The sequence below is a fragment of the Plecotus auritus genome (assembly GCF_963455305.1).
Source record: "Plecotus auritus genome assembly, chromosome: 6".
In the NCBI taxonomy this organism is placed as follows: Eukaryota; Metazoa; Chordata; class Mammalia; order Chiroptera; family Vespertilionidae; genus Plecotus; species Plecotus auritus.
In genome coordinates, this window is record NC_137773.1 from 70,481,920 (window position 1) to 70,492,217 (window position 10,298).

At 41.6% G+C, this 10,298-nt stretch overlaps 1 protein-coding gene across 1 annotated transcript in view; it reads right to left on the bottom strand.

Annotated features, from left to right (window-relative positions):
• GUCY1B1 (guanylate cyclase 1 soluble subunit beta 1) overlaps nucleotides 1-6,393 on the bottom strand; it is a 44,116-nt gene extending 37,723 nt beyond the window's left edge. Inside the window, exons 1-2 of the mRNA XM_080677059.1 lie at nucleotides 6,234-6,393; nucleotides 5,541-5,614 (exon numbers count right to left, since the gene is read on the bottom strand). Coding sequence (XP_080533185.1) covers nucleotides 5,541-5,614; nucleotides 6,234-6,236 — 77 coding nt within the window. The 5' untranslated portion in view covers nucleotides 6,237-6,393. The remainder of the gene's footprint in view (nucleotides 1-5,540; nucleotides 5,615-6,233) is intronic.
• Between the last annotated feature and the right edge of the window lie 3,905 nt (nucleotides 6,394-10,298).

Here is a 10,298-nt window from a genome sequence, read left to right on the forward strand (position 1 = left end):
GGTGGGGGTGGGGGACTGTGCTAGAAAGGCCCTTCCTATTTCAAATGGGCATTGTACTACTCAACTGAAATGACAGAGAAAAAAATTTTGGAAATATTGAACAGCATTTATTCTATAAAGTATTACTAACATATTAAAACCTATGTGTGCAAGGGTATAGCAATTTACTTAGTCTCATGAATAGAAAAATCTGATTAAAACACAGTATACTATTTTGGTTGCATTCATTTGTTTTGATAAAATGAATACTGAGAAAATATGCTGCATTTTCAAACAACAAATAGAGGAGTTGAGGGAAATAAAAAAGAGTGAAAATGACAATGAAGTTGCTACTTTTCCTAGAGTGATGAAGGAACATTTACACTGGTGTAGTATATGCACTTCAATGAGCTACTGCTATTTAAAGGAGAGCTTCATATCTTTCATGTGATCTGGGGAAGGGAAGAGTTGAAACACTTTGATTCAAGAATAAAATAAAAAATAATAGCTACCATTTATCAATGTTATTTTTCAAGATCTGTGTTTAGCACTATTCAACATATTACAACATTATAAAGTAGGTATTATCTACTGCTTATACCGTTGAGGCTTGGGAAGATTAAGAAACTTTGAAAATCACATAATTAGCTTATAGCAAAATGTTTGCTTACATGAACCATAACAACTCATTTGTCATTAGCATACTCAAGTACATACAATTATGTCAAAACCAGATCAGTATATGCTATCCAACAGTCAAATGTTACCATGTTTGAGTCAGAGACAGGAAAATCAAGAAAAAATAAGACTAAAAAAATTCAGATGTTTCTAGACTTTATTTGAAGGTAATGATTTGTGGGGACCCTATTCAGAGTATGCTGGATGTTCAAGGCCACTCTGAGTGTGGGAATCTTAATCACGGTGTCCAAGGACTATACACAGGTGCGAGAGTAAGGCCACGGTAATCTGTATGCACGCTGCGCAAGTGTGCCCTCCTATAACCCAGAAGACTGAGGTCACTGTTTGGAAAGAAGCCTCTTTTGTCTAAGAAGTATAAAGTTGTGACTGACCAGCCAGTGCTGCTGCTTGGTGAGGCTGCTCCTGTGGAAGGCAGGCTGCTGCTGTGTGTACCGAGGCTGCTACTGCTACGTGGGGAAAATGTATTGTTGCCTAGCCAGTGTGTGGCTACCTGCTACATGCGACTTTGCTTTGAAGAAGTGTTTTGTCTAATGGCTTCTCATTAGCAATGGCTACATGGCCACTAGCTCCTACAATAAAGACTCTCTTACACATCCACAACTTCTCACGGCTTCTTCATCTACCACCTGGCATCCAAGAAAGTCCAGCCCCTGGCAGAGGGGCTCGGACCCGACAGTTGGCATAGTTGGGCAGGATCAGGACCTGTGGACCTGACAATGACACAGCGAGCAGAGAATGAAGGAGGGACTGAGTTCCCAACAGTTAGCACAGCGAGCAGGGTTCGAGGAGGAACTTGCTCTGACACTTGGCATTGTGTGCAGGATTCAGAAGTGTGTGTGGGTTCAAGGACCAGGTGCTCCCACATGATTATATCATTCAGTTTTCCATCTTCCAAGTCCAACACACAGACTATGCTCTTTAAAAATAAGATTAACTAGAGAATGAAAGAATGAATGAATCAATGAATAAATCAATGAATGCCTGTCTTACTATAGGTAAATTAGATATAAGCATACTAAATATATAGGTAATCTTTATACAAAGATGATGATTGACAGATTCTAGAGGAAGTTACTCCAGTATTTATCAACTATCAATGTCATTATATCATTTCCAAATCTCATAACAAAATTTTGATCCCAATGTTTATCTCCGATCTTTCAGTAAAACAGAGAAGGGCTAATGAGTACACTGTGTAGCACTTAGGCATTTCACGTCAGTATTTGTTCCTTGGTCTGCTCAACTCTAGGCAGAACAGTTTTTACAAAGGTGTTTTTGTTTGTTTTTAATAGGCATTTAATCATCCTAGATTTTTTTTTTCTTATTTGAATCCATCTTTATGTTCCAGTGAAGTTAAAAAACCTAAAATCAAATCCAGTAATTTGATCCAATGATTAGTTTTGCCAGGGCTAATAAAAGGGTAACATAGCTGATTAAATCAAGTATTTAGGTACCGTTCTAATATGTATATCTTGACTTCATGTTTTTTTTCTGAAATAAAGATTGGTTTTTCTCTTCCCTTAGGAACCATGATGTCCAAAAAGGACCATCTGAAAACTGAAAGGAAACCAACAAAAACTTGAAGTAGATTCAGAGATCTCTTCTTGTTAACATGTATTTATGGGCTAGATCAGAGGTGGACAAACTATAGTCTGTTGGTCAAATTCAGCCCACTACCTGTTTTTGTCTAGCCCTAGAGCAAAGGATATTTTTTACATTTTTAAATGGTTACATCTTAATAGTTATATAGACACCTACATAATATCCTCCATATTGACTCCTGGCCTCTAGCACCTAAAATATTTACTATCAGACCTTTCACTATCTACCCTCCATCTAGACCATTTATCTTTTTCTTAAAAAGGGGAATTTAAAGTTCTTGGGAAATGGTTACATTGTTGGGAGTGTAAGTAGATGCTGAGTTTACAATGAAGCATTTTTGGCTCTTATCCACTTAGAACTTTCTGACTGGAATCTGTTACTTAGGATTTTATTTGCCATTAAATGTTTGGCATCCTTTCTCATGAAGAATGGATGGCCATTTCCTACTAAATCAAAAAAGTATGATGTAAATTTTATAAACATCAATGTAGACAGTTTCTCACAGACCAAAAATGAAGATAGAAGAGTTTGGTACTTAATGAGACAAAACAATATTTTTTCATATATTCAGTTTTTCATAAGAAGTTGAAACTGAAAGTATCTTGCACCGCTGACTACAGTGATCCTCCTTAGAACTGAGGGTGAGGTCTGGAGAAGGGAATCAGAATCTCCCCAAGGAGCATTTTAAAATTAAATTCCTCCAACTGCTCACCTGCCCCCAGGTGTGAGAATCTGTTTGGAGAGGGCCTATGTTCTTCTGGGGAGCTCTGAATAATAATCCCTCAGTAGGACTAACTGGGTTGGAAACCAATGACCTGCTTCAGTGCCCTGAACTAGGTGCTCTGGTCCAGATACTAAACTGTACCCAAGACAAGATGGGCTCCATCAAAAAGTACATTTGGGAAAAAAAGAATCAAAATGAACACCTGGATTGCAAAGGCTAGTTTAACTAATAGTATTTCCTTTTTAAGAGCACATAATCCTTGAGATAATTTTATTTAAAAAAAGAAACAGCCTGGTGTGGCTTAGTGGTTGAACATCAACTTATCAATCAGCAGGTCACGGTTAGATTCCCCATCAGGGCACCTGACCTGGTGATCTCCATCCTGCTTGCAGGATGCAGCCGATGATTCTCATCATTGATGTTTCTATCTCACTCCCTCTCCCTCCTCTCTGAAATCAATAAAAGTATATATTTAAAAAAACACACCCATATGATTTGTTTCATTTTATCATAAAAAGGTATTGGAATAATTTAAATTGTCAACATTTGAATAGATTAAGAACACTGTTTAAAGCTATTCAGAGATACATTAGGGCATTAAAATATTGATGTTTAACTTAAAATTAATAGTTTTTCAAAATAGAATGTACCAATATTCTTAGTGATTTGGCAGAATTAAGTTTTCACATCACTGTACTTGTATATTTTTAGATATTTTGACCTTCTCTGGGGAAAACATAGCCAATACAAACAAATAACTTGATTATTTAATTTTAAAAAAATTTTTGATACATTTCTCTATGATGTATAATTTTCTATCTCTGTATTTAACAGTAATCTAAATTGATAATGGGTAGGATACAGTCTAAATCTAGTTAAAATGCATAACAACTGTTTAACCACATAGCCATATTTTATTGTGCTCTCAAAATTCTAAATATATTCATTGTCATAGCATATCCACCAGAAAAATTGGGAATTTGTAACTTACATATGAGAAAACATGTTTTCATAAATTTACAAAGAAAACGGCTTAAAAATACTCCTATACTTGTTACATTGTTTAAAATCTTGCTCTAGATATCTTCCATATACCTGTCCACTAAGCAAAATAAAAATTCTGAAGGCATTAATAGGATTCACAGAAAATTCAAATCTCAAAGTAAGCTTTAGTGTCAAGATTCTCATTTGATTTAACTGCATAATTGTGAAACCTCCACTTCCGTTTATAATATGTAGGTGTGCTCTCTGGGTAACATAAATATGGCTTATGGATGGTGAAACGATGCTCATTGATACAGACCCAAGAGAAGAAAAAGTTGCATTTTAGTATTTCGTATTTAACCCTGGTCATTTCTATGGAAACATATTTATAAACAATCCCTATCGTGTAACTGTATAATAAGCCTAATTGCTAATAACTATAATGTATTGGGGGGGGGATAGCATGAAAGCATCACCTACTTGATATACTAAAATCAGGGAGAAGTATATAATAGCAATGTGTTCTCCTTTGCCCGCCCAGGTAACCACGCCCTCCGCCTCCATTTAATGTGACAGATTAGATTGCTGTTCCAATATGAAAATCCATAAGTACGGTTTTGTTGTAGCTAGTTGGTTTTGGTCATCCATGCAATAAGTTAAATGCATATTTCACTAGAACAAAGGGAAAGGCCTCTGTTGCACTGAAATGCTCAGTACGGCCACAGAGACGACCCATCCTTTCAACAGGTTTAAACTCAGGTGTCTGGTATTTCCGTCACATCAGGAGTCCTGGGCTCACAGTTCTAGCCTGAAACTAGGGTGCTCTCCTACAACTGACAGCCTCCACCACAGTCGAAGCAGAAAGGGTGTATGTGTGGTGGTGGGCGCGGGGCGGTGTGTCGGGGGGGGGGGGGTAATTTGGGGAAAATGAAAGGGCAAACATTCCAATTCCACTTTATTTCAAAATGAATACATGCACGTGATAGTCACAGTTGCTCAAGAAATAGTCTCAAGTTTTAGCATAGTGAAAAGGCTTCACTCTGTGTATGTCTGCGAGGTGCGGACATGTTAAACGAGCCGGGTCTTCCGTTTGTTTCTAAGGCCTCTGGGAACTTGAACGTGGCGGAGGCCTTTGTGGTCCCCGGGGCCCTTCTCGGCGTGGGAGCCGCAGGGCCTGCAAAGCCTGGGAGCGCCCAGCGCGGGCAGCGCGTTCCCACGCTCGGGCGGGTCCGGAGGCCGCGCTGACCCAGAGGCTCCTTTCCCTCTTTCCCTGACTCTCGCGCTCCCAGCCTCTCCCCGCCCGCGCCCTCCCCCCCGCCCCCCGGCGGCCCCTCCTCTCGGGGTCCCGGCTCCGGAGCGTGGGAGCGCAGCTGCGGCCGTGAGCGGCGGGCGGAGGCATCTCTGAGATGCGCGTCCGCGACAGGAGCAGGAAGCGGAGAATGAATCGAGGAGCGGGGGACAGCTCCGGGGGGCGGGGGGGAGGGGGACGGGCGGGGGACCCTCCACGCGCGGCGCTGGAGCCGGGCCCAAGCTCGAGGAGCCAGTCACTTACTTGATGTCTTCCCACACCTCCGGGCCGTAATTGCGGATCACCAGCAGCTCCAGCGCGTGATTCACAAACCCGTACTGTGGGGACAGAGGGAAGCCTGAGCGTCAGGGACAGCTGCAGATGGGAAGAGGCTGCGGGCGAGGCTGCACGTACTGGGCTGCTTTAACTTTGGGTCCAATCTATTCGGGGTACTCGCCGCTAAAAGGGGGTATCTCTGGGTCGCCACCCACGCCGCCAATAGAGGGCAGATGCTCTCCATCACCGCCCACCCCACACCCGTGCCACCTTCTTACCCCCGCTCACCTGTCACGGCCAGGAGGCAGGCTGGACAGCGGGAAAGCATGGCAGAGGGGACGAACCCTGCACCTCCCACACCACGGCTCTCAGCCTCCCTCACCCGCAGGGCCCGCCTGAGCCGGGAAAGCTCCGCGTCTCGGCTGCACGTCCCCTTCCCGAGCTCGGGAAAGCACGGCGCGGTGCAGCACGGGGGACCCCGTTGGCCCTCGCCGCGACCCCCGGCGTTCCCATCCCCTCTGCTCCGGACGCGGACAAACTGCGAGGGTGCTCCCGCGACAAGCGGTGAGCTCCCCGGGCCCCAGCGCCAAGCTCCCTTGGCGCGGTCGGTTCGCTTGGGCTTCCAGGCCCGGTCCAGCTGCGCTTTTGTGGGTCCAGCCTGACCCGGCTGAGAGAACTCACCATGGTGTCTACGCCCGGGGTGGGGGAGGATGCCCCCGCGGAGAGGCACGGCCGGAGGGACCCAGGCTACGGAGGCGACAGCGCAACAGGACCCCAGCGGCAGCATAGAACTGGAATGAGCGCAGTGGTCTCGCTCCGCCTTGATTGCCACCTCTTCCCAGCCAATAGCGAGTCGAGCCGCAAGGGGCTGGCCGCTGCCTCCTAGTTTTCAACCAATCGACGTCAGAGGAGGGAATTCAGATGCTGTCACTACTGCTGCGCTCCAGGTCCTTCCCGCCCCCGCCCTAGTGACAAGGGTTTCATTCGAGGCCACAACAGTGACGATGGAGAAGCTCCAGTTTTGTTCCTTGCATGAATTTTGGGGCAGGAAGAATGCAACTATTGTAGTCCCCCCAAATATATTCTTATCCAAAGATCTACCCTCAGAGGTGGCAAAAACTGAGTAGAGGTGTGTGTGTGTGTGTGTGTGTGTGTGTGTGTGTGTGTGTGTATGTGTGTGTGTATCTTGCAATGCACAAGCCTTAAAAGGAATAAGTCCTCATGGTCAGCATCCTTCTTGTTTAATGTCATCTTGCAGATAAATATTTCCTTTGTGGCTTGGTCCTGCAACAGTTTATGGTAAACTGAAAGCTAATAATACTGAGCTTCACACATTTTGCTTTCAGTCAGTGAGACTAGTTGAGTGAGTCAGCTAAAATTTTCAGCAATGTAGTTTGGTGAGCATGGTGTCAAAACAAGCTCTGCCTGTTACTAAGCTTCTCTACAGATCCAGTCATGACCTGTGCTTGCTCCTGGTGGGATGCCTGATCCCATATCATGGCCAGGGACCACGAATCCGAAGTTTTTGACTGTCCAGAATTTGGTCTCTGTTGTTGTTTCTCAGAGCTAACTGATGAACTGAAAAAGGCCCAGTACAAAATGAGTAGACTTTTAATTCATCTAACCCCAGTCTATAATCTAAGAGGCATTTGGATTAGTTAATACTCTGAGCCCCACCACAGGGATAAGAAGGAACTGTCTATGATTAAAACTCTGTGCTTGGGGTACATGGACACGATTGATAGGGTTAGGTGAAAAGTGAGGAAGGGAAGGCAATCATTGCTTCCAATCACAAGGGTCAAGTGCACCTGAGAAGCCAAGATGATATTCTGTGATATGGGTAGTTTGCTGTGAGAACAATTTCAACATGGTGAGAGAAAATGTCAAAATTATAAAACTACTAGCATCCATACCCAGGGACCTATCTTAAGGCATAATTGGTACAGAAGTAATTACATAGGAAACAAATAAAACAATGACAAATAATGAAAGTACTAATGTCTATCAATGGTGAAATTATAAAGTAAATTAGAATCTTTCATACATGGAAGACTTTACTTTGTACAAATATTAAAATATTAAGCCATTATGAATATTAGCTGTTAATTTTAATTATTAAAATAGTCCATTGCTCTATACAGCCATGAAAAAAGCTAGATACAAAAGGATACAGAAAGATAAATAGTGAAATAAATGAATGGCATCTGAATGTAATCACCTTCAATATTTTGTAACCCTCACCTGAGGATATGTTTATTGATTTTAGAGAGAGAAAGGGGGGAAGAGAAAGAGAGAGAGAGAGAGAAACATTGACACGAAAAACATCAATTGGTTGCCTCTTATACCTACAACCTAGGTATATGTCCTGTCAGGGAATTGAGCCCCTTACCTTTCAGTATATGAGATACACTTCAACCAACTGAGTCACATCAGCCAGGGCAACCCTCAACTTTTTAATGGTTGTACAGAATAAGGTGTCATTTGGATAACAAGAACACATATACATACACATTGCCATAAAGATGAATAGGAAATTTTTTATCTCTATTATCTGTAATTAAACCCAGTGACTGTCCTAGTTTGTTTGACTCAGTGGATAGACCATCAGCCTGCAGACTGAAGGGTCCCGGGTTTGATTCTGGTCAAAGCACATGCCCCGGTTGCAGGCTCGCTCCCCAGTAGGGAGCGTGCAGGAGGCAGCTGATCAATGATTCTCTCGTATTATTGATGTTTCTCTCTCTTCCTCTCCATTCTTCTCTCTGAATTCAATAAAAATATATAAAATAAAAATAAAAAACAGTGGCTGAAGGGACCAAGGCTTTTACTTTTTGTATTATGACCTTCTGTATCTTTCGATTGTTTTCTATTCACGTGTAATACTTTTTTAACTTGTTAAAAAGACTTTTTCTCATTTCTTGACCTGTCTTCCTTTGAACAGCAGTACAGTGAGCTGTGGTGTCCTGAACTTTAGACTCTTGATAGATAAAAACAGGGAAGAAAATTGCTCTCTAGTGATGAAAATGAAGAAAGTTCTTCTTGAGAAAGATGAGAGCAAAAATGAAGAATGAGCACCCTGCCAACTTTGTTTCTATCTCTGAGGTTCTAACTTCCACCATCACTGTTCCTTTTGACCAGTAACTCTTTGAGCTTATTGCCCTTTTGTCCAATACCTATTTGCATTTGTAAAAATGTTATACTGTGTGTGTTTTTTTCTAACTGTCTTATATTCACTCTGAATCTCAAGGAAGGTCTGTTCACTAAAACTTTGCCAATTTTTGTTTGGCCCACAAGATACTACAAAGGATCTGCAGATCAGGGAGAGAGGGAAGCCACCAGCCATGAAAGAACCCAAAATAGGTCACTATGCTTCTGTAAATGCCCTATCCATGGTCCTTACTGCTGACAATGGAGCATAGAAATCAGGTCACAAGTAGGTTATGCCGTATTCTCAGAAACAATAAATTGCCCTTTTCTCTCTATGACCCAAGCTGTAGAGAATCAGGGAGGAAAAGGAGAAGCTTAGGGAATGGCTTAGCCAGCCATAGTGTCAACCCTAACTATTTGAAAATCAGTCCAATGCATAAAAATTAAATAAATCAAAAGGCATAGATGGCTTTCAGAAATGTCCGCTGAAATGACACACATTTTCAGCTAATAAAAATAAATTAGTAGCTGGCCGGTGTGGTTCAGTGGTTGAACATCGACCCATGAAACAGAAGGTCATGGTTCTTTCTGGTCAGGGTACATGCCTGGTTGCAGGCTCAATCCCCAGTGGGGGGCATGCAGGAGGCAGGCCATTGATAATTCTCTCTTATCATTAATGTTTCTATTTCTCTCTCCCTCAACCTTCCTCTCTCTGAAATCAATATAAACATATTAAAGTAAATTAGTTGGGTGGTTTAAGTATTAAATACATATTTAATAAGATCTAATTTAGAATGCATTTTGATGGACCTTTAACTATGATTTCCGGTGTCTCCGTATGATAATTCTCCCACATGACAAAGAACATCAAACTGAAATACAGAAACAAAAAGACCTAAACTGGTTTAACGAGATTCAATGAGCCTTTAATGATGCTTCATTTGAGAATCATCAATACCCTATTGAAAAGATTAGAGGGTAAAACAATATTTACTCCATTGGAATATTTCTAATGCTATTTAGTGTTTTTTTAATGCCTTATTTCTAAATAACATTTGCAATTTACCAAGTACTTTCACACACTTTGTCCCCTTTTCATGATCTCACTGGTTATGAGGGAGATAGTGTTTTGCTCATCTTGGATGTGAGGACCTGAGGTCCAGAGGAGTGAGGGATTCCTCACACATTACTAAAGGCCATCCTTTGACTCATTGACCCTATTGCAGATCTTTGATCCCAAACCCATAACTCTTTCCTTAAATATAATTCTTTCTCTTTATGTGTCCGACAGTTGGTGTTTAATGCCAAATAGGGTAGACAGAAATCAAAAGAATAGTCATCTACAATTTGATAACTATGTAAATTGGGGGTGGGGGACACATGATTTCCCAAAATTTCACTTTTCTTGTTTGTAAAACAAAGACATTATAAATATGTAGTAATTTTTATACCTCCTATAAAATGGGGACATTACAAATAGTAACTTTTATAGCTTCTGTAGGATTTTGGTAAGGATCAAATGAGTTAACATATATGTATGTATTTTATATAGAGTACAATTTATTGCACATTGGCTTATATTTATTATATGATTCTCTGTCT